The sequence below is a fragment of the Pseudopipra pipra genome, chromosome 8 (assembly GCF_036250125.1).
Source record: "Pseudopipra pipra isolate bDixPip1 chromosome 8, bDixPip1.hap1, whole genome shotgun sequence".
Lineage (NCBI taxonomy): Eukaryota > Metazoa > Chordata > Aves > Passeriformes > Pipridae > Pseudopipra > Pseudopipra pipra.
In genome coordinates this window covers 5,801,300-5,825,545 of record NC_087556.1, presented here as the reverse complement: position 1 = coordinate 5,825,545, position 24,246 = coordinate 5,801,300, and the positions used below count along the sequence as shown (strand labels likewise).

At 41.6% G+C, this 24,246-nt stretch overlaps 1 protein-coding gene across 3 annotated transcripts; it reads left to right on the top strand.

Moving 5' to 3' along the window:
- Positions 1-91: 91 nt before the first annotated feature.
- On the top strand, positions 92-24,017 carry LOC135417823 (solute carrier family 22 member 15-like). 3 transcript variants are annotated; one of them, XM_064662336.1, is made up of 12 exons: positions 92-1,269; positions 3,878-4,024; positions 7,215-7,347; positions 8,004-8,168; positions 9,756-9,885; positions 11,575-11,796; positions 12,499-12,639; positions 13,432-13,517; positions 17,422-17,530; positions 21,333-21,405; positions 21,901-22,064; positions 23,057-24,017. In XM_064662336.1, exons 1-12 carry the CDS (start codon positions 1,204-1,206, stop codon positions 23,067-23,069), a joined length of 1,449 nt encoding a protein of 482 aa, XP_064518406.1. In that variant the 5' UTR covers positions 92-1,203; the 3' UTR covers positions 23,070-24,017. The 3 variants fall into 3 exon arrangements, with proteins under 3 accessions (XP_064518406.1, XP_064518404.1, XP_064518405.1); XM_064662334.1 differs by having other exon boundaries at positions 92-2,305; XM_064662335.1 differs by lacking the exon at positions 92-1,269 and adding an exon at positions 2,314-2,497.
- The last annotated feature ends 229 nt before the right edge of the window (positions 24,018-24,246 follow it).

Here is a 24,246-nt window from a genome sequence, read left to right as displayed (position 1 = left end):
TATTACCTGAATTACGATTAACAAACCAGTCAGTATGTGATCTGTGTTCTGTTGTTTATCATAATGGCTCCAGCACCAAAACAACCCATCTGAACTTTGGAGAGGCTTTTAAAACTCTTTGAAGGGTGACTGACCTGCCTTGGGGGTTCTGCCATGGAACCTGAAGCTGATTTACACTGAAATGGAACTTACCCTGGGAAAGGCAACTTGAAAATGGTACAGTGTTACCCGTTTGAGATGTTTGGTTCAGAGTAAACTCAAATTGAGATGTTTCCTGTCCCAAAGGATACACCTTCCTGGGGAACTGCTGGACAGCAAACTGATTTGAGTTTGTATTTCCTAGGCAGAGTTCCTGTGGTGACCCAGAGAAGGAAGGTGTCCTTCTCAAACAGCTCAAATAAGCTGTTAACACTCCTCCCAAAACCCAATCCAAAACCTCAGTGACCATGTTCTCTGGACCTTGTTTGCAAGGCTCCTGACTTACTGCCTCAAAGGAAAGAATTGCTTAATAATGTTAATTGAGGAGAAAGATTTGAGAGACAGTGGCAATAAATATAAGCATTATGAAAATTCATCTGACTGTAAGGGACCTTGCAGTGATTCAGTTCCTGATGTCAGAGCAGTTCATGCAGTACAAACCCCCTGGCAAAAAATTGTGGATGTCAGAAAACAATGCTGACCTTTTCTCCTTCATTTGTTCAGCTGATGTTTAGCAGGTAGCAGGAACATTCCTGAATGTGGGCTGAAACCCTGTCCCGCTGTGTAACGTGATGTTGGTGAGACCCACTCAGGGAATCATTACCTGATGATTCTAAAACAGTGCTGGTATGTATGTCTTAGGCTGAAATGTTAAAGGTGAAGCAGATGCAGCAGCAATGGGGACAGGTTTTTTTGGGCTCTTTTTTTTGAGTCCTTGGGCATTGTGTGTTCTCCACACTAACATGAGAAAACAGATGTTGGAATATGAGGGGAAACCAAATAGGTCTTGTAAAATCAGTAGAGTTCCAAAATTACTGTTGTCCTTTCTGTAGCTGTATTCAGGAACGGAACAGGAGCCTGTCTTATGTCTGCCCGCCTTTGCCAAGGTTCAGTGACAGATTGCGCTGTCTGAATTAGGGCAGGAATCACAAAAGCAGCTGGAGCAGAGACTACAAGGACCTCAAAACGCAGGATTTCACTGCTATCTGCCAATGTACAGTGACTATGTGGATGAGGAAGCTTAGAAATTATTTAGAAACTTCCTTTTTTCCAGGCTGTCCCAGTTCCAAGGTAAGCAGCACTTTGACCCTCACCTGTTCCTGGGCAACAAACTCATTCTGTTGCGTGGCACCTGCTGCTTCCTCGGGGAGCTGTGCTGTGACAACCAATCTTTCTACTAATTTTAGTTCTCCTGGAATAAGAATACTAAGGGGAGGTCATCCTAACTTACTGCTTCAAAGGATTTCTTGATCGGGCCGAGGAGAAAGACTTAAAACCCCAAAGCAAAACTAAAACCCTGTACAAAGTTAGTGTAATAGTAAAAGCTGCACCTTCAAACGTAATGGTAGGAAAAATGCAAATGTAACTGTGTGTTAGAGTCTTGAAGAAATTGCACCAAACAAGGCTGGTCACTGTGCTTTTGTCAAACACCTTAATTAATGATAGTTAATGTCTCTATTCTTAATACTAGACTTGCCAACTTGAAAGGAGTTTCTCCTGCTCTCCTGCTGTCTATAGGGTGTGGAGCTTTTTAGTGTCACCCTGCAAACTAGATGAAAGCCACAGGGTGAAGAGAGCATTTATGGTAGTTCACATTGTTAATTGAATTGGCAGGGCAGCCTCCTAGTTCAGTAGGTGCCGAATTACCACATGACCAGAGACAGCAGCCCGGGGAAAAGGCTACTGAGCAAAGTTAACCTTTGGTAGCAGCCTGCAATTATCTAGTCTAGATGAAATCCTGATGAAAAACACTGCTTCTCTTAAAATCCAGGCTATGAAAGAGGGAGAGCCGCTCCCGTTTTCAGACAGCTCTTGGAACAACTGCCGGGCTGTTCTGCTCTCCTCCGGGGTGTCTCCCGCAGCACCCCGTGATTGCCTGTTTGCTGGAGAGGAGATGTGGCCATATCTCGGAGCATCCTGCCTGGACCCGCCTCCTGCCTTGGCAGCCTTTTCTTCCTGCAGCGTGGGGAGGCTTTTCCCCACCGCCTGGCGCGGATGCCCCGCGCTCCGCCCGCCCCGTTCTGCGGCTGTGGCGGAGCTCTCGTTCCAAACCCCCCCGACAGTCCTCGCTGGGCCGCGGCCGGTCCTGCCCCCGCACCGGCAGCGGGTGAGGCTTTACGGCCGGGGCGGAGCTCGGCTCGGCTGGGCTCGGCTTAGCCCGGCTGGGCGCCGCTGCGGGCGGGCCATGGCGGCGGGGCCGGGGCTGGAGCTGGGGCTGGATGTGGAGGAGGCGCTGGCGGCGGCGGGGCCATTCGGGCGCGGGCAGCGGCGCCTCACGGCCCTGCTGGTGTTGCTGCAGGTGAGGGCGCGGCGGGACCCCCGGGCGCTGCTTTTGGTTTCTGTTCGCACAGCCCGGGCAGCGTCGCGGGCACGGCGGTGCCGCTGCCGGGACATCCCCGCCCCACTCCCGGGCTGCAGGGGGCTCGGGAATCCCGCCGGGAAACGCTTTCCCGGCGGGAGCCTGGGGGTCCGTGTCCCCCCACAGCAACTCCGCCTCTGAGGACCGTCCCGGTCCCGGCCGCTGCTCCGCTGCTCCTGGGGAGGAGCCCTCCCTCCCCTCGCCGTTCTGTGCCGGCAAACATCCTCTTGCAGCCCCGCTTGGATTCGTGGGCGTTCCAAACCGGATTTGGTGCTTTTCCAAGGAGCCTGTCAAACCTCTCTCTTACCTCAGTGCTGCCTTGCGTGCTTAACTTGTCAAAGTTCATGATGTGTTTTCCTTATTCCTGTGTGCATCTTCTTATCTTGCTTGCTTTTTAAAGAGCACTTTTTATGCTTCTGCTGATGAGGGAAATGGAGTCTAACTACAGCACTTTTTTTCTGTTTCTCTTTCTTTTTTCCTATTTTAATCTTTTCTGAAAGTGGTATGCAGTGTGCTGTCTTTAAATAGTACCCACGCCCCAGCATGCAAATACTTATCTGTTTCGCTCCGTTAGTTTTCTCTCGCTTCCTCCTGTTAGTGCAGTTTTGCGTTTTGAATTAAACACGACTGGGAGGAAGGGAGACTGTGCTGATTGATGGTTTTCTTTGTAACTTGTTTCTGCAAGAGTGTCCAAGGTAAGCACAGGATTAGATGGCCCATTAAAACAACATCCAGCCGAACGCACCATCTGAAGACTTGTGGCCCAATGAAGGGAGCCATTCTGGAGTCAAAACTTTTCCATTAGTGGTGACATGCTAAAAATCACTAATATGTGTATATGCTTAGGGATAATGTTATTTTAAGTTAGAAAAAAAAAAATCATGTGCAAAGCCTGGAAGTTCAAAACGTCTTGAAGCCCATCTCAATGAATAAATATACTCATTCAAGTAAAACTTTTATGTATTAAAAAAAGTAAGTATTAAATCTCACCTATGAAAATATAATGAAGTTTTTAATATCTTCCTTTCCTATGTCTGGCTAAAATCTGCGAGAACAAAATGAACAACTCCACACCAGGAAGGAGGGTGTGAAGATGAATCTTCCATTGGAAGTGCACCAGCCTCTCTGGGTGGTACTTGCTGCTCCCAACAGCCTTCATGGTCACATCTGGGGATTATGACACAGTAGACTGACTGTGTTTTCTTTGGGATGCTTTCTTTGGCCAATTGTTAATTGTTAGTTTAATGAAAAGCCTGCAATATTCCATCAGGTCTCTTTGAGATTGTTCAGGGTCAGTGATTGATTGTGTTGTATTTTAAGGTATACGTGGCTTGCCAGTCGATGCTTATTGTGCTCGTGGGAGCTGTGCCCAGGTACCACATAGACCAGGAGGGAATTCCAGCGAGCAGAGCTGAGCTTGCCAAGCACATCCATTTTGCCAGCAACTTCACATCCATCGTCACTGAGGCGAGTACTTCCTTCAGTGTCATCAGTTCTCTTCTTGGGATTTGTGCCACTGGTGCAGGACATGGCATGGGGAAAAGCCAAGCAGGGCTTAGTGTAATGTATGGCTTATGCTACTAAAAATCTTTAGAATCCACCATTTGGCTCTTTGACTTTATTATTATTTTTAAATCGGAAAGTATGTGACTGAATTATTAGTTTAGTTTTCCTAGTGTAAATCTAATACTTATTAATTTAGGTTGAACTTTCCGTATGTTACTTATTTTCAGTTTTACCTTCAGCTGTTTTAGAAAGTCATTATTAATGAAGAATGATCATTTCATTACAGTTTATAACTGGAATTGAGGATGAGCTCCTCCTAATGTCTGTTGAGTGCTGAGAGATGTTCAGTCTGTTGTGCCTGCACAATCTGCTGTGCATGTAAGCTTGGCCATGAGTTACATTGGTTACAGAAGATGAAACCAATATGAAAATGGAACTTGTGCACCACACGTCTGGATATTTTAATGTGTGGTGAGAGCGGGAGATGGAACAGATTGAAGTTTGCTGAGGGGGACAGAAGCTTTATTCTTTATCCTTATGCCTTATGAATTCTGGGCAAGAGGCTCTGCTTGCTTTTCCCTGGTCCCTGGGCTGTAATCCCTCAGACAGGCACGAGTGACCTGAGCAGTGCTGCCAGTGCCAGAAAACAGGCTGTGTGGGTGGCTGGAGTGGTGGCCTGAACTGCTGGAGTTCTGCTGATGGAATTCTTGGAGCAGTTCTCAGTAAACTCCTATAAGACAGGTTAGCACTTGGTGTAGCTGGTGCCAAATTTTACTGCCTTCCTGTTATCTCAAGTCTGACTGTGCGATGTTTACCTTGGAGAAATGTAGTGACTAGACATTGGAGGAATGATGCAATATTGGATCATATCCTCTGTCAGAAACATATTTTTTTGATTAGCAAGATCACCCTTCAGTTCCAGACTTTCAGCAGGATGCCTGATGTGGGGTAGTGCTTAATTTATAACCAGAAATCAACAAATTCTAACTAAGACTGTGTTTCTAAATGATGGAGGCAGTGTCCCTATTTTCAAAATATGTGGTAATTCCCAAGATTCATCAAAACAGATTTATGTTCCCATGCGTTTTGGTAACTTTAAGATTTTTTAAAATTGTATTGTTAACAGTCTTCTTATGGAATCTTTAGATGCTGACCGGCATTTTGCTGCTAAGGGTCTAGTGAGTAAATCACACTTCCACGTGGATATAAAGAGCTGAGAGGATGTCTGTTTTGGTGAGAGCAAAATTGGCAACGCTTTTGTTGGCAAGCTATAGTTCATTTTGAAAAATATTTAACAAGTTCTCTTTGTGCAAATAAAATAGATGGATGCATTCTTTTAAAAGTTACATTCTTCACAGCTCGTTACATTAGACTTGTTAAAATACAAACATGCATCCACCGAGCAGCACAAGGAACAGTTTGCAAAAGCAATCTTTCCTGGTTCTGCCCTGAGAAAGGAAGCTGCTTCTGTAAAGTTTATTTTCTTTATTTTGGCATTGGAGATTAAACTTTGTGGAGATTAATTATTCTCTGTTCTGTTCTGGTTATCCAGGGGAACTGTTCTCAAAAAACCTCCAGAGCAGCTCTTGACTTCTGCTTCAGGAACTAATTGTTGTAATTAATTTTGGCATAACTAAGAATTCATAAATAATAGCTCAGGCTTAGTTTATGAAAAATACAGTTGTTAGAATTGCTTCTTGCTCCGGCATCAACTCAGTCCCCTGCTTTAACAAGTGATGGTGCTTAGGAAGGTGAGTTCAGGATTGGACAGTGAGTTCAGGGACTTCTACATTTGGTGTAGAAATGGTCCCTTACTCTTGAGAAGTGGATTTTTGCAACCATATCCAGGAGCATAAAGTTGTGTGGTCTCTTGTATCAACCTGAAATACTCTGCAGGCAAGAACTGGGAGTTTGAAATCTGTGTGGTGTGGAGTGCTAGAGTGGAGAAGGAGTGCTCTGTGCCTTGGAGAGCACATGCAGTGATATTTTTATTCTTTAATTTTCCTGAGGGTTTGTGCCCAGGGGTATTTCATTGTTGAAGTCTCCTCAGAAAGTTAAGAAACCATAAGATTTGGGGCTACATCTTTATCCAGTGACACTCATCTGCTTTTTTGGAAATAAATTTTCCAGTAAATACACTGGGAATTATTTGAAATACTCAAATAATGATGAAATAGTTCTCTGGGTAAAGCTTTGTGTTGAATTAGTTTATTTCCTTTCCTGGAAAACGACTTAGGATTTTCTGATTCTTTCCCAAGCTGGTGGGGTCAGCAGTGTTTCTAAGTCCAGCAGTGTGTTTCTGTGAGTGTTGACTCTCCCTGTCCGTAGTACAGGGGCTGCACAAGCTCTCTATGTGCCTTGCCCCAGCAGGAAATAGTGTTTCATTCTGATTTCAACCCACTCTGACCTCATTTTCTTCTCTTCTGATAATTTTTGACCGCACTGCCTCAGTTTAGCTTTTGGATGAGGTAGAAAGTACACTTTGTGAAGAAACCCATGATGCATTTCTAACTTTGGCTTGGCTATAAATGCACGTGTGCAGTGAGATACTAAAACACCAGTGAGTAGTCTGTAAGTAGTTCTTGGCATTTTTATGAAACACGGACATTTTTCCATAATCCCTTCCTGATTGCCTTCGAGGGATCAGCATGTGTATGGTGGGGAAGGGCACCAGGGATCACCAGGATCAGGAAGCACAGCTGCACAGCATTAACTCTCTGAGTACTGCAGCACTGAATGTGCATTATTCTTGCTAAGGAAGGATTTTTAATATCTGTGCTTTGAAACAGCTGAGTTGGTTCAGTGCTGGATAAGCTGTTAACAGTTCAGACTCTCCTTGTTTTATTAACCTAAGGTAAGCTGCCTGGCCAAAGCTTGGTAATTGGGGTGCAACTATTAGCACTTACTAAGTTGAAAGATTTTAATATATTACATTGAAATTTCCTGAGGGAGAGATGTTAGGGTCTGTTGGGGAGGCAAAAACATGGCTACTGTGGGCTTACCTATCAAACTTTGAATAAAACTTTAATGGGATATAAAACAACAAGTGGGAAATGGCAAGTGAAGAATTTTGATAGATTTTTCATTGTTTTTGAGGAAACAGCAACTTGGTGTTCATACTTCTAATAAGGATATTCTTTTTTTTTGGCAGTGGTACCTAATTGACCGAGAAGCCTACAAAGTAAGCCTTGCATCATCCCTGTTTTTTGCTGGACTGCTCATTGGAAATATCACATTTGGCCCTTTGTCAGATAAACTGGGCAGGAAACCAGTGTATATCTCAGGTAGGAGTGTTAAAAGATTTTTCTTAAGCATTCTACATGGATAACATCTCTTTTCTTCCCTGCCCCTGGCCCACCCTGCTCAGAGGCTGCTCGTGGGTCCCCTGCTCTGTCAGTGGTCTGTGCCAGCTTGTCACCCAGAGTGGAGCAGCACTGAAATTGTCAATATGAGTGTGCTGAGCAACACAAGAGGTCACAGAATGTCCATGTCAGATGAAAAAGAACCTGGTTTTACCCTGGTTATCACTACTGGAGCACAGTATTCCACACATTGCCCAACCATATTGTTCCAAATGAAAAATAATTTGCCCGTTTTTGGAGGGTGAGGGGGAGAATGATTTCCCTAAACATCTTTGGAGTGGGTTCCTCCTGTCCTGGTGTTCTGTTTTCCAGACCCTTTTGCAACCAAAGGGTCTTTTTGTTTAATGAGAACATTGTGTGAAGGAAATGTCACCTTTGACATTGCAGGCCTCAAGTGTGTGCCTTGAAAATGATTGTAATTTTCGTATGATGTGATTTCAGAAAGCCAAACGCAAGACATGGGAGATGAGCACTAAAGTCTACTCACTATAGTCAGTCGCTGACTGTGGTCCCTGCTCTGTTTTGGAGTTCAAGCTGTGTAGCAGAAGTACTAATTCCATTTTATTCTGTCTCTACAGGTCTCTTTTTTGATGTCATTTTTGGGTATGTCACAGCCTTAGCTCCAAATTATGACATATTTGCGGTTTCACGGTTTTTTGTTGGAATCGTGAATGGTGGAATGGCTCTTGTGTCTTTTGTCCTAACACAGGAATATGTAGGAAAATCATTTTGGTCATTTACAGGTGGGATTTGGGATACATTTAATCATTGTTACTGTGACACATATTGTTCTATCGGTGCCTTACGTTTTATGTTTGTACAAAGTCAAGTCAGTTGTAGTGTAAGTCAGATGAGTGTGATGTGATTCATCCAGGTTCTCATTTCTGTGGGAAAGGTGCCTGAATAATGGAGATGGGACTGAGTTTGTTTGATAAGTAGCAAAACTGAGGTTTTCAAATTGATACACTAATTCCTAAAATTTCTCAATTTGTACACTGCATTACGTTAAAAAAGAAAACAAATGTTTTGGCAGATCCTGCCAACTTCTCCTGTGTGATACCTTGGGAAGGTATTCTGGGAAAAGTCTCTGTGAACCACAAAATGAGCTGGTGCCTGGACAGTGTTTTTGCCACTGCTGAATGTGCTGACCATCCAGTATTTTTAAATGTCCTTTTCTCATATGCCAATGCTGAGACTTAAAATAAGTTTAACACTTGGATGTCAGACAGTTTCAAAGCTGGAGTAGCTCAGGCTGTAACGCCTTTCTGGCAGACACAACATGGGGAAAAACATAGTCCAAATGCTGGCTTTCTGTGTCTGTGATGAGCATATTTCTCTCCCTCATTTATTCAGTTGCCTTGTTCTGCTGTTTTTCTTACTTTTTTCTCTGAGCTCCTGGGGGTGTATGAGACAGTTGTGGTTTAGTTATAACCTTTCACCTTTTTTTTTAAGTACTGAATTTTCCTCTTCTGAGTTAACATTTCTGACTTGTGCTTTCTCTCTCTCTCTCCTGCCCTTCCTCCTCCCTTGCCCGGTTGTCTCTCTCTGCTCTTCCCAGACTCCTCCCTGCAGGGCCAGCCTCCCGATGGATGGACAAGCTGGGCCATTTCCTGCTGCTTGTTGCTCTAGGTGCTCTATTCCAGTTGTGCTCAGCGTTGGGAAGGAGGGGCTGAGAGAGAGGGAGATGCTGGATGCAGCTCAGCTGTGTCAGAGCAGCTGTCGGGATGTTGGTGTGAGCTGGGCTTTGTGGGACACAGCTCCGAGTGTCTGGGGGCCACAGGATCTCCTGTGTTTGGCTGCAGAAGGTTTGTTGCTGGGCTTTTGGAGTTCCAGTTGACCCCGTATTTTAAACACTTTTCTTTATGTTAGTTCATCAGAAATCTGCTGTAATAAACCCCAGGACTGGCAGCTGGTTTTGTACTGAGCTCAGTCCTCGTACTTCTGTAACTTCCAATTTCTGCTCCAGCCTGCTGCTTCTATTCAAGATTTCCCTAACAGATCTAAATAAATCATTTGCTCCCAATGCTCCCCCTCCTGTCCTCAGGTTTTCGCTTTAGTGTCTAAGCTCCTGTTCATGTCTTGCTCTCTCCTATGTCCCACTCTTTTATTTTTTTAAAGGGGAAAAAAACCCCCCAACCCTCCCATACACTACACAAAGCTGTTCTTCGTTGGGATTCCATGTTACACTTGAGCCAGCTGGTTCACAAGTGCTGTAAAGATAGCTCATAAAATTGCTGTTTTATTTAGGAATTTCAGGCTTCTGCTTTAAGAATTTTTTCTCTTTTGCCAATGGTTTTCTGTGGTGATTGGCTTACTCTTGTTTTTTTCAGGTTCATTAACTAATGTGACATTTGCAGTTGGCATTGCTGTTTTTGCTTTGCTGGGTTACTGTATCAGAGAGTGGCGCTACCTCGCCTTGGTGTCGAACACTCCCGGAGTCTTCTTCCTCCTCCTCTCTTTGTAAGTGGTTCACGTGCATTCTCATGATAAGAAAAAAAAAATGCAGTAATGAACCTTGTCACCATTTGAGAGGGGTGTAAAGGAGGGTGGCACTTTTCTGTAGGGTTCTGTGAGCCAAGCAGGAGTTAAAACTGTGTTGTGCAGGAAGAAGGGGTGTGAAGTGAAGCAGGAAGTCGGGGTTACCCAGCAGACAGGCTTGTGTTTCTGTGTGTTGTTACAGCTGTGGTGGCCAGCGCTGCAGAGAGCAGCTGTGTGCCAGCTGTCCAAGGAAACTCAGTTACAGATCTGCTTGGGAAGGGAAGAGAAGGCTGGCCAGAGGCTGTGAGCTGGAGCATCTGCCAGGGACAGGAACGCTGCCTTCTGCCAAGGCAGGGCTTCAGAGCTTGGGAAGGGATTGTAGAGTTCCTCTCCATGAGACTCAGCATGCAAAGGGAACTAAGTGAGAGCACTAGGAATTGCCTTTTTAGTGTGATGTGCTGTGTATCTGCTTGCTTTTGAGGTTACTTGTGTCTATTCCTAGCGCTGCTGTGCTTGGGTGCTCCTATTTAGAATTCCCACACTGACATTATCAAAAAAATGATTATAAAATGCATCAGTATTTAAGGAATTAGATGCTAGCTTTGTCTGGGCTGTGTTCTTAGAAAATGTTCTTTTAATGTATCAAGTAATGCACCTTGTATACTCCTGGTCACTAGTTAAAGCTGTAGAAGAAATAAAAGAATAGTGTAGTATTTTGCCTGCACATTAATACCAGGAATGTCTAGCACACGGCACAGATGGGAAAAAGCTCTTCTGATTTCCATTATTTTTTAGATAGATCTGCTCTTGAATTAAGTTCTGTTAAAGAATACATTAAAAAAACCCACCTCGCTTCCTGTAGTCAAGGAAAACAAACTCTGCGGGCAGCGGAAGGAAGTTCTGCATGATGTGTTTTCCTCTATAGTGTTCTGTTTCTGATGGAGTAGAATTACTTCCCCAAAAACTAAAAATGCTGGGATCCTCTGAAGTAATGAAAGTTTAGTTTGGTTGTAGGATGTATATATCTGTTAAGAGTACTGGAGAAAATAAATGTTGAGTTAAAAATATTCCATTCCTTATTTTATGGCTCATATAAAAGCTGCCACAGAGGAAAAAGAAAAGCTGGAATAATGAACTGAAGTTGTGGAAAGCCAGGATATTCTGATTATACGTGGGAATAAGAGATTTAAATCTTATATGAGCAGTGATGAGCTGGTACTGGAACCTGACAATTAATTCCCCAGTAAGGTTTCTTTCCTTCTCTCTGCTCCAACTCGGAGCCCTTCCTGTAGTGGAGAAGCTTGAAATAAACTTTGTGAAAACCAGGCTTTGTTCAGGATGTTCAAATAGTAGAGGTTTGAGATGCTTCCTTGGCCATGCTATTGTAGCATTGCCTAAGAAGTCAGTTCAGCAGAAGTGAAGAATGAGATGTAAACTTTTCTAACATGACTGAGTGCATTGTCAGGCATCTCCCAGGGATCCATCTGTAAGGTTTAACTGTATTATCACCAGGCTACCTGGAACTGAATGTGCAGAACAGTACAACTATAATGTGTTCCTCTGGATTTTGTATTGGTATTTTTATCCAAGTATCGATTTGCAAAATGGTAAGATTGACTTTAGAGCAGTAAATGAACTTGTCATTGTTGCTCTTCTGTTCCCTCCTGTTAGCATGCTCCCAGAATCTCCACGGTGGCTGTACTCCCAAGGGAAAACAGCAGAAGCTGAAGACGTGTTGCAATATATTGCCCTTTGTAATGGAAAAGAAAGATTAAATCTAAAATTGAAACCAAGTGCAGGAACTCTGAGGAAGGATGAGTTGGCACCTGGAATCCTGAACTTGGTGAAACAGCCGGTCCTTCGGTGGCGAACCATCCTTCTGATGTACATCTGGTGGGTGACAGCAAGGTGCTGAGGTGTTGGGGGTGAATCAGACACGAGGAAGTAATGAACATTTTCATCCTTTTCTCTAAAAAGTAGTGTCTTTAAAAAGTACAGAACATCAGTGTGTCATAAATGTGTCGGTTGATGGTAGACAATAATCCTGCGAAGTGATGTGTTGCAAGGTTGCTGTTCTGTCATTGTTGGTGGTGTGTTTTATTTTCAGTATGTTACTTAGAAACTGCTTCAAAACTTACTAAGAAATAATCTGGTGAGAACATAATATTTACGTAGAGTGAAATGAGAAGCTGAAGCAGAAATTACTGAGAGGATGTGTGTTTGAACCAGCCTTGGGAAGAAAAGGGCTGCACGGATTAGGCAGCCACAGAGATCTGGATTAAGAAGAAGAGTTAAGAGCCTGAAATTACATTTCACAGGTTCAGTGCAGGAAAATTGTGAGCAAGGTAAAATACAGGTTGCATAGATTTATATTAGGTGCTGTCTTGAAAAGTGATACAACTGTACCAAGTTACTGTAATTAAATAGGAGCTTTTCTCATTGCCTTATTTCCCTTCCAGGAGGATCTAAGAGTTGTCTTCCTACCACGTATCTCAATATAGCTAATCCATAACTTGGCATAATTTACCTTTTAAATGCTTTCTTAGTCCTAAAGACTAGTTCTGTTAATAATATAACTTTTCTGGTTATTTTTAGGTATGTCTGCAGCTTTGTGTACTATGGACTAACTTTAAATGCTGGTGAATTAAGAGGAAATCTCTATTTAAACGTGGCTCTTTCTGGTCTTGTAGAAGTTCCAGCATTTCCTCTCTGCATGTTTTTCATTGAGAAATCCTGGTAAGAAAAACTTATTTCCTAGTTCTCTGCATGTATTTGTAGATACCCTAGAAAAATATTAACATTTTTCTCAGTCAGATACTTCACTTCTTCTAAACAGTGTTGGTTCTTTGGGGATTTACTCTGCTGTAGGAGTTTCTGCACTTGATGCAGAAATGAGACTGGTTTTCTACATCTTTGCTTTTTTAGTTTTGTTCAGATCTTACATTACTCCGGAGATAAGCTCTTCAATGATTAATGTTATTAAAAAATTTTGGTCTTTATGGAAAGAAGTGAATAACCTAGTTATTTAAGTACCTATAGGTTATATATTTCTCTTACATATTTTATTCAGAATAACATGGTTTTGTAGTGCCTACCGACTGCACTTGAAAGCAGTTTTCAGCATTGTTCATTTTTACCTAATCTTTTCTAAGAGAACTTTGAAGTGAGAGCTGTTCAATTTTCAGGAAGGCACGGGTGATCCATCTCTGTGTATTTTCATACTTTTCAGTGTGCTTGGAGGCCATCCTTTGTGTGGGTGCTTTTTTCCGAAGCCCAAAAATTCTGACAACCGAGGGCTCCTCAGGGTTTCATGTAACCTGCATATTTGGTGTCTTTGTAACGATACTTTGGTCTCACTGAGGTCAGTGGCAAAAAGCCACAAGATGTGAAGCACTGACCAAGGTACAATAGATTTAGAGCTGTTACTTGTGCTGCTGTGTACTTCAGTACTTTGGTAATTTGCAGACAAACTGAAAAACACTGGAGGGCCTTGTTTCCATCTTTACCCGGGTGCTCTTTTCCTTCCAGGTCTGGAAGACGTAAAACCATGACGTGTTTTCTGACATTTGCAGGACTTGCCTGTGTGTTTACCATGTTTTTACCAACAAATGCTGGTAAGTGTGTGCTGCTGGCAAAGCAGAAGTTGGGATAAAAGCTGACAGAACAGCTTGATGGACGCTTTGTGACCGAGTGTATGAGGGCCTGGTGCCCTATCCATTTCATAGAATCATAGAATCATAGAATCGATTGGGTTGGAAAAGACCTCCGAGATCATCGAGTCCAACCCTTGGTCCAAATCCAGTCCATTTACTAGATCATGGCACTCAGTGCCACGTCCAATCTGTGTTTAAAAATCTCCAGGGATGGTGAATCCACCACCTCTCTGGGCAGCCCATTCCAATGCCTGATCACTCTCTCTGTAAAGAATTTTCTCCTGATATCCAACTTAAATTTCCCCTGGCGGAGCTTAAGCCCGTGCCCCCTTGTCCTATTGCTGAGTGCCTGAGAGAAGAGATCAACCCCCACCTGGCTAGAACTTCCCTTCAGGTAGTTATAGACGGTGATGAGGTCACCTCTGGGCCTCCTCTTCTCCAGGCTAAACAACCCCAGCTCCCTCAGCCTCTCCTCATAGGACTTATGCTCCAGTCCCTTCACCAGCCTTGTTGCTCTTCTCTGGACCCGCTCCAGCACCTCAATATCCTTTCTGAACTGAGGGGCCCAGAACTGAACACAATACTCAAGGTGTGGCCTCACCAACGCAGAGTACACTTCCCTGCTCCTGCTGGCCACGCTATTTTTGATACAGGACAAGATCCCATTGGCCTTCTTGGCCACCTGGGCACACTGTTGGCTCATGTTGAGCTTCCTGTCAATTAGTACCCCCAGGTCCCTTTCTGCCTGGCTGCTCTCCAGCCACTCTGTGCCCAGCGTGTAGCACTGCATTGGGTTGTTGTGGCCACCTCTCTTCTCTTTTTGGGGCTGGTCAGGGAGACAGGGGCTTGTCTATATTCCTTTTAACTCCTTACAGGCATAATTTGACTGTGTTAGTTGACTAAGTTGGCCTGGCTGTAAGCCCTTGGCTCTCTGAAGGCCAGCCCAAGGTGTCCCATTCTGTCTCAGACACTGACCCTGCATTCATTGATCACTATTAAGCAGTTCACCTTAAAGTGCTGGATTTCATAGCTAGACCACTGTGCAGTGTAATCTTGGTTTGGATCTTGACAGTGTGAGGTGCCAAGCTTAATTTTACAGTGGTTTTGGTGGCATGTGGTATGTACAGAAATAAAAAACGAACGTTTTCCTGAATTAGAAGTTCAATTCATCATTAAAAAACACCACTAAAAAACCACTAAAAAGCTTTAAAAAAATAATTTTGTTCTTGAGAATTAGAAATGGAAGTCAGAATTGCAGTATGGAAGCCACAGGGATGGCAGGGAGCTTGCTGCCTTTGTCAGACTCAGCTGGGTATTGCTGTGTTATGCAGTTGTGAGGATGGCTCGTGGTAACAGTGGAGCATCATCACATGTGTTTCTCTTCTCAAAAGATGTGTTTTTCTCTGACATTGTCAGTGACATTCACAAAATGTTCGGTTTTGTCTTTTCAATTTTATTTCCATTCCAAGTACATTTTTTTCTATGCTAGTATTTATTTTAGCTACTGAAAACTTAGGTCTGTGTGACACTAACAAGTAGAAGTGGCTGCTCTCTGCTTGTGTTTTTCTTAACATCCCATCAGTAGAAATACTTCAACCTTAACAGTGTTCTGACTGAGAGCACCAGCTCTGTGATCCCAAAGTAGTCTCCCATAGGCTATGTTTATCCTTAACAGATATAAATGCCGTCTGGCATCCAGTTCTAATTGATCTGAGAAAAGGCTCAGGAAGAAAAGCAGACGGAGAGAAAATGTCCCATAATCTGATATGCCATTAATTCAAGTCCTCAGACGTTTTGTTGCTCCTTTTATTGAGGCAGTGTCTTCCCTTTATTCCAACAACTTTGCTCTTTGTGCTTCTCTTTATGAATTTTAAAACAAAATGATAGAAAAGCAGTAGGGTAATAATTCCTGAAGAGTTCCTTATTTACAGGAAGTCTTCTGCCTTTTCCAGTTGATTTGTCTTTAATCCCATTAAAACATCTGACTTGGCACTGTGGTGAGAGTAAAGCTGGCTCTTGGCCCGGAGTGATCTGTGTCAGTTCAGAAGAAAGAAACTTGCTTCCAAGCATGATGAAGATGAGTCACTTTGGATGAAACAAGGATTGCTGCAGCTCCAGTCTGACCCTCCCATTACTATTACATTTGTCTAAGTCTCTGTTCTTCCAAGTGATTGATAAGATCCTTGATTTTATTACAAGGGATTTAAGGTTTTAATGAGATGTTGGGCACCTGCCTCTCATGTCTGTAACCTTTGCTTGATTTCTAAATAACTCTGCTAACTTGAGAATCTGATCAGAATGATTTCCCCTGTGGAATAAGCCAAGAGCATTTCTGATATTAAAGATGTGTACTGAATTGGAGACTAAAATTCAGTGGCCAGTGGTTATGTAAAGACTGATATAACCCTCAGCTCCCTCTTTCCTTATCACTTAAAATTCATCAATTAGTTTGTGTATCAGACTGGAAGATGGTGAGGGAGAGTGGCAGTGGAGGGGCAATGGAGCTGTAATACTCTTTTCTTTCAAAAGCTGCTGTAGAGCAGAAAGACCATCTGCATTTTGTGTCTGCTTTATACTGCAGCAAGCAAAGGAGACTCCCAGTCTAGGGGTAACTGGATTTTAGCTTTCTTGAGATTTATCTGTTTGTGCATAATACCTTTTTGTGGCTTTCCTTGATATGCTTTCCACTGCAGCAGGAAAGAGAATTTGCAGTTCTTTAAATCGATTTTACCTCAGCTCTAGTTAATGTTGAGTGTTTTGTGCTGAGAACGACCCTTTCATGGTGGGTACTTTGTCTGAAGTAAGTTTAAAGACTCCTTCAGTCTCAAAAGTCCTGCTCAAATAGCACTGGGAGGACCAGCTTCACACCTTTCCATCTGGCAACTGTGTGTAATATTCCAGTTCTTCCTGTGTAAAAGGAGAACTTGGGTGAAAATGTTGCATCTGTTTTGCATGAATTACAGAAATAAGTGCAAAAATGCATCACACTTAAAGAAATTAAATCAAGTTTCTGGATTTCAGTTTACATACAGATGAATTTCTTCATCAGTTGAAACAGAATCTGACTGGATGAATTATACTGAAAGTACTGATGGGCAAAACTAAAAGAAAAGCAACTGAGAAGCAATCAGAGTTTCCCATGACTTAACGAACATTATTTGATCCAAATCAAAAACGCTGAACTCAGTGCTAAGGAAGGGAACCTGAAATACAGCTAATCAGAATACTTGTTCTTTTTTCATCTAAAAAAGTATTAAATTCTCTTTTTATTAAAACATATGGTGCAAACATAACCATAACCAAAATCACATTAATGAAAGCCAGGTTTCTTTTGGACTCTAAAAGATGCACACTTCAGTTTGGCCAACCAAACTCTGTCTCTTAGTAAACTTAGTAAATGCATTAGCATTTGTTCTTTCCAATTACAGAGCTGTCACAATTTTAAGTCCCAACAGGGTGTCCTTGGGGAGCAAATAAACTGTTGAGGTGAATGAAGTTTCATGGTTTTAATCTAATAAATTAGTCTGTGCTTGTCAAAGGACGCAGTTACCTGGGAAGATGTTCTGACTGCAGAGCTGGAAGCAGCAGCCCTTCCTTTAGACATGTGATAGTTTGACAGTTTCCAAACAAACAAACAAAAAGGATCTGATTTCCTTTGTCCTAAATACAATTTTCTTAAGCTAGCTTAAGAAACTGGCTTGGTTGGGAAGAGCTGAGATACTGCTTTTGTGCTCGTAGTTGAAAAATGTATGGGTTAAACACTGCTTTTTGTGACAGTCTCCAAACGAGGACTAGAAATTTGTGTAAAAAAAGAATAAGAAAAGAGACTCTTCATGCTTACATCCTGTTTTCTCTTTCCTGAAAGGTCTCCTCCTGGGTCCCACTTTGTTAGCTCTGTGTGGAAAAATGATGGTCAGTGCTGCTTTCAACATCCTGTATATTTATACATCTGAGCTGTACCCAACAGTGCTGAGGTAATTTAGCAGAGCTTCTGGGTAAATGAAATTGTTTTCCATGCTCGGGATTGCAGGTGTGCTTTAGCATTTATCTGTAATTATTTTTACCTGAAATAACTGTATGAGTTCTTTCTGTAAGTAAGGCAGCTCGCCAGGGCTGGAAAGGGCTTCTCCAAGTAGTCACACATTTTGCACCAATGCACTTTTCCAGGCTGTTTGGGGAAATTTGCTCTTGGTCTGAATCCAGAGCAAAACCATGAAAACCAGCTTCTTGTGCTGCAGTGCTTGGTGATGTGTTTATCATTTCTACTATTGATTTTTGGGAGTACAATTACAGGGAGCAAACCCAAACACAATGATGTGATGGAAGTGTGTACTACCTTAATAATAAATGCAGACTGTGCAGTAAGGACTAGTTACAGTCCTTTTGTGTGCTTACATCTCCCATATGACTTAGTTTGCCTGCTGGAAAGCAAGTTCTTTTCTATATCTTTGTTATTTAATTAAATATTTATAATGCAGCCCATTTTAATAGTATCTATATGACAGTCATTTGCTCTACACCATTTAATTAATGGTGTAGAGCTAAAAACCTTAATTTATTTTTCATAGTTCTTACCAACTCTCTGTGAAGTTACTCTCCTGTTGTCCCAAGATAAATCTGAGATAGGAAAACATAATACAGAGTCTTGTTCTTCTCACCCTCATGTTGGTCCCATGTGATTTTCTGGATGTGCTCGAAGTATGTGTTCAGACTTTGAGCCACATTGCATGAGTCGATTAAGAATAGCAACTGCAAATGTACTCAAAAAAACTGGGCCCAGTTTAGAGAGAGCAGGAAAGTTGAAAGGTGATGTGGAGTAGGAAGGTGTCCCAGCTGGTAGATGTGGCTGTAGTTAGTTAGGATGGTGACACAAATCACTTGAATCCAGGGCTTTGAGGGCTTTGGGGGGAAATGAAAAAACAAACAAACAGAAAAGTTGGGGGACTCCTTGGATTGGCTTTTTTTTTTTATATATATCACGGTTCATAAATTACCATGTTAGGGAGCCATAAAAGCTGGACTGTGGATGCAGCTTCAGCCATACCACTGATGAGGGTGGAAGTGGAGTGACTGTTTGTAGATACTGAGCTTGTGGTTCTTGGCACAGGTTTAGGTTGACTGTGCACGTCCCAGGCACACTGACTGCAGTTGGATGTGGGGGATTGTTTGCATTCTCCCCATCCAAACTTCAGACCCTCCTTGTTTTCCTTTTTTTTTTTGAGCACATTTGATTTTTGTTTGTTTGTTTCCCTGTCCCCTCTACTTTTCAGGAATTAAGAGTCAAGAAAATTAAATCTGAAAATGTTTTTAATTTATCAGCTTCTGCTTGTTTTGCTGTGTTTTCATGCTACACTGTCTCCTTAAGTCCTGTTGATGTCTGGTGCCAAGTATGTGACAGCTCATGCCTAGCAGGAATTACAGCAGCATCTCTGTGTGTATGAAACTAAGTAATTTTCATGAGGAATATTAAAAAAAAATCAAGTAAAGTGCTGCTTCATTTGAGAATCTGCACTAATATTCTGGCAAAAAAAAAAAGTACTTTGTATGGCAAATTCACAGACCACCAGGGGAGAAAATGTAAGGAGAAAGACAGTTAAAAAAAATAGTAACTTTATTAGACCAGTTTAGTAATGTGACAAACTGATACATTAAACCATATGAACATTCCTGACATGTGACAATTTATACATTTAAAAACATTTGATAAGTCTCTGGTCCTTTTAATTGCAAATATTATAGTTTCTGCAAGAGAAGTGGTGTGACGGGTGAGTGTTAAATTTGAAGCAAAACATCAGCACCACCTGGTGGTCTGTGCAAAGCTTTGTAGTGCTCCTGGATCAGTCCTGGGATGAGACGTACATTCAGAGGCAGAGGAGGTGGAATAACTATTTTTTTACCTTTTTTTTTTTCAGGAGGATGTTTTGCAGAAAAATTAAACGTCTTCAGTATTACTGCTCTGTATTTAAACTTACTATTTTAAGTATGAGGATTGTTAGGCCTCTGTTTTACGTTAACTGGTACATGCAGCAGTGACAAATACACCTCATGGTATAAACAGGGCAGTGCTGCAGGCTGAGGAGTCTTTGGGCTTGGGGCTTTTTTTTCCTTTTTGATGTGTCATTAAAATACCTGCTGGGGAATGAAAAAAAGTTAAAAATAGAAAATTTCACTGCTGTTGCATTTTGGACAAAGAGGAAGGTTATCTTTGGGAACAAATTGTAATCATAGCTCAGTAATATAGATGTAAAAACTCATGGGGGTTTTTTCGTGAGAAAGTAGTTGCAAAATGATGACATCCTTGTGTGTCTTGGGTGACATCAGAGTGAAGCCATTGCACTGCCTAGGACAGCTTTTCTTGCTTATTTTCAGTAATTATTAAACTATTTGATTATTTTCACAGTGGGGAAACTATCCTTGGGTCTTTTAATAACTGCTTTCATTTTGCATTGGAATGGCAATGATACGATTTGCATTTAGGATCACATTTTACCATATTCCCTCTCAGCAGAAAGTTAAGAAGCCAGCAAACCTCTGGGCATGGACAGGCTTGGGATCTGTGGGAAGGATGCTTCCAAAGGAATGGTTCACACACAGACTGGTGTGTCCCATCATGCAGGGATTTTGTTGGCAAGGGAGGTGCTTGGCCTTGTCTTGTGGGGTTTGGGTTGATGTGGCCTAACTGTGAGGAAACGTAGGTTGCTATTTTCTTTTTCCCAAGAGGACCTGATGAGAGAAAAGGTTGCCTTTTCTGTTTATTTTACTCCAAAGTCACTGGCCTCTCATCAGCTCCTTCCACCTGTTTCCCTTCACCTGGCAAAGGGCAATTAGGAAGGGACATGCAGGTGGGTGATATTGGGATACCAGTGACCCGTGTCACCACTCTCCTCATCGTTCTTAATCCTGTCACTGTCTTCCTGTCTTTGGAGGAGGAAAAGGGTGAGCAGGAGGGGGAAAAAAGATGAGCAGGAACAGCTCAGCAGCGAGACTGAGGATGATGATGAATGAGAGGAAGGAACCAAGCAGTGCAGAGAGAGCAGCCACCATGACCTTGTTACCATCTTACTGGTGACTGGTGCTGACACCCATCTCTGAAGGACTGTTAAATCCTGTATTTAGGAATGATACAGAGATGGAAGAGTTTTTGCAATTGGTCAGGAAATTAAAGACTGAGGACTTTTTAACTTTCCTTTGAAGAGGATCTTGCTGTTCTAAGCCATGATTATCACAGTCTGGATAAGATTATTTTAAACTTGTCTGAAAATTGAAGGGAGCACAGAATTCAGCAGCTCCTGTAGTGACACATCTGGCCAGATGTTGTCAAGCTTCTCACTGGCAGAGAGTTATTTTCTGTTTGGAGGTAAACACTGACTTTTCATCTGTGCACCCCGAGGTGGCAGAGGAGAGGCTGCTGCAGCTCAAGCTGGAGATAAGATTCAGCATCTTCTCTCTGAAGATCCTGCCACATTTTGAAATCATTCCCCATTCAGGGATGCCCAATTAAATTGCCTTAGGGTGCAGGTTGATTGAAGGATTGATTGCACAACGGGGTGGTTTTGAGAGCGTTTGAAAGGGTGTGATTTTACCTTACCTGCACCCAGTTGAGGAAAGTCTTTGGAGTAACCACTGGAGGTCTTTAAAAACTTTATTTAAATTCAAGATTACTGATAACTTAAAATATATATATATAAGTTGGCTCGGACACTGCCACCACATGTTCATGCATGATTCAGTTGTGTATTCTGAAAGTACAAACTTTGCATCCTTTGTTCAAAACAGAAATGCTGGCTTGGGTGTCTGCTCCATGTCTTGCAGATTTGGGGGCATTTTGGCTCCATTTGTGCCATCTATGGTAAGATTATTTTCAACTTTTTTATGTAACTCAGATTTATTAAATTCTCTCAAAAGCACTTTACTGTTTTTGGTATCATGTCCACCCCATTCCTTGGAAAAAAAAATTGATTTTATGAAAAATTAAATAGTGTTCACTCGATTTCAAGAATGAGTGAACAATGCTTAAAAATACCTAGTATTTTGTCATTTTTGGAAATAGTCTAATGTTTTATGTTGTCACTATTTCATCTCTGAGTGAAATGGTTGCCATGTAATGCCTTTGGTACTGCTAAGGCTCACTGAGTATCTGAGTTTTCTTAGACATTAAACAAAGCTTTCATATGAAGCTGTTTCTGTGAAATGGCATTTATTGGGTTTCTTTCCTCTACCAGAATATGGATAATTGCACAAACTGCTGGAGTGACAAGCTGTAGTCTTTTGGTTTTGACTGCGGTTTGTGTTTTTTGAGAGCAGGCAAGAATGCTGGGTTTTTACTCTGGGTTTTTAATTTCAGAAGTCTCTCAGTCCTTCTATACCGTTCGTGGTGTTCGGAATCACTGGACTATCTGCAGGATTCCTGACTCTTCTTCTGCCAGAAACACTAAATAAGCCAATTGCTGAGAGCATCGACGACCTCCAGAGTCCCAGATACCAAGTGCTTAAAAATGAAGAGGCAGAGTAATTAAATATTTTTTTTTGATAACTTTGCATTATTTTCCCCTCTGTCTTATGTGAACTATGGCTGACCTGCATCTTGGTCAGACTGTGCATTAACAAACATGAAGTCTTTAGAGCCATCCTTCTCCTGCATTCAGTAGAGATTAAATCTATTCCTTGGCTCTTAAGGATGAAAAGGCTCCACAACATTCATCTGTAGGTCTTACATTATGTATAAATGAATATGATTTTGTTTCTTTTAAAGGAAAACAGATTTTAAAAAGACAGTCTGAAATAATCAGCCACAATACTTTCAGTAACATTCCTATGCTTTTACAGGAAAACAACTGGGCATATTTTTTATATATTGGATTGTGCCTTTTTGTCATGTTTATAGTGGAACATAATCTACTATTAATACATATCTGAGTGTTTTATCCTTCATTAGTCTCCTGGGTTAAAGCCATTTTAAGTTTTTTCCTGTTGTTGATATGCACTAAATGAAACTTCTGAAGTGGGAAATGAAATTTTTGTTTGATTCAACAAGTAATAGAATAGAAAATGTAAAGTATATCCCCTCAGTTTGGGAATGGTTTCCCAAAAGAATTAGTCTTAAAAGGGAGGGGTAGGGGGGATTTCTATAAGAAAGGAATTGGTATCTTAGAATTAAGCAGGCTTAGTGTAGAAGTAAAAGAATATGTGGTTTTCTTATGTTTTTTCTTTCTATGCTATCTTGTTAATTATCTGGTAATTATTGTACTTAATCAGTTTAATTATACTACACGCACTATTCTGCTCTCTTTCTATGCCTAATACAGAGTAATACTGCATTCAGTTGAACTGCAAAAAAACCCCAACAGCTTCTGCGCTTTTCAAATACCACTTCACTTCTAATGTTGAAAAAAAAATCAATGAATTCTGGTTTTCACCTATAATATTAGGCTATGGAATAGGACAAGGCAAAGAAGATATGTAAAACATTTTTCAGTAATTATTTCTCTTCTGTCTGACAGGCAAAGCAGTTAGAAGAAAACACTTGAGTTTGAGACCTGTCTGGTGGAAAATGAAGCCTCCATTGAGAAGATGCTGTAACAGCTGAAGGGCAAAGTGCTGCTCCCTGTGTCTGACAGGAAACATTCTAGGACTCATGTATAATGCTGTTTGTAGCATGTTGAACAGCTCTGTGTGGAGGCACACTGAGAAGATGGAAGGAGTTGATCAAAGCTTGTGAGAAAAGAGCTGACAAATCTGTGCATTAATTTAATGACTTAACAAAAGCCCACTTCAGAGGTTTGGACTTCTCTACAGCTTCTTGAAGTGAAGTATTAATTTATTTTACAGGACGTAATTGCCAGCTTCAGATGAAGCTATGATGTTGTAATTGAAGTGATGTATAATTTAAAATTTAGATGGCCTATATATTCTGTCAAGCTGGAAATGTGAAAAGGAGCAGCATCCTGTATATGCTAATTTTCTCTACAGGTTTTTTGCCTCTACAGTGTATACCTCACAGTGTGAAGAGACCAAAGATCTGTGTGGGTTGTTGGCCTTATGTCTAGCATAAGAAACCTGAGCAGGAGATCTGAAAGGAGAATAAATGGATTCTGTTGTGGGAGACAGCAAGTTTTTGTTGGAGAAGATGCCTTAAATGAAAAATAATACTATATTGGAAAAATTGTCAGGACTTGAAGAGGTGCATTTAAAGGAGAGGATGAGTAACCTTTTAGACAAAGGTTATTAAGTTCTAGCTGTACATGTGGAATGAGAAATTATTGAGCATGAGTTATATATTGTATAATATATGTAGTAATATATAATCCCATATATTTCACATATCAGTTGGAAATTCTTCCTGCAAGGGAACAGTGTTTGGTTAACAGTTAATATATTTACGTTGGAATAGATGTATCACAACTGTTACAGATTTTTTTTATGGCAAACACAATTTTGTTATTAAAAAGACAATTATTTTAACATCTGTATTATGAGTGCTGCTTTTTCCAGGATGTTTACCCAGGCTTTTTTGAAGTATACTTGTATTGTTTTGATTTTGGCCCTTTATCTAATGTGTTGATAGCAAAAGGTTACTGCTGGACCACTGTGTTTTGAGAAGTTCCACAGTTAAATAATAGTTCGAGCACCTCTGGAAGGGTGTGTGCATTTTTACACATACCAAAATCTGTGCTGTGCCCTCATGTGCTTT

What these genes read in the sequence shown, in the direction of transcription:
- LOC135417823 (XM_064662334.1), top strand. Translation starts at nt 1,940, where the DNA reads ATGAAAAACACTGCTTCTCTTAAAATCCAGGCTATGAAAGAGGGAGAG. An exon ending in GAAACCAGTGTATATCTCAG is followed by an intron (nt 7,348 to 8,003) that starts GTAGGAGTGTTA and finishes CTGTCTCTACAG; the next exon opens with GTCTCTTTTTTGATGTCATT. An exon ending in TTCTTCCTCCTCCTCTCTTT is followed by an intron (nt 9,886 to 11,574) that starts GTAAGTGGTTCA and finishes CCCTCCTGTTAG; the next exon opens with CATGCTCCCAGAATCTCCAC.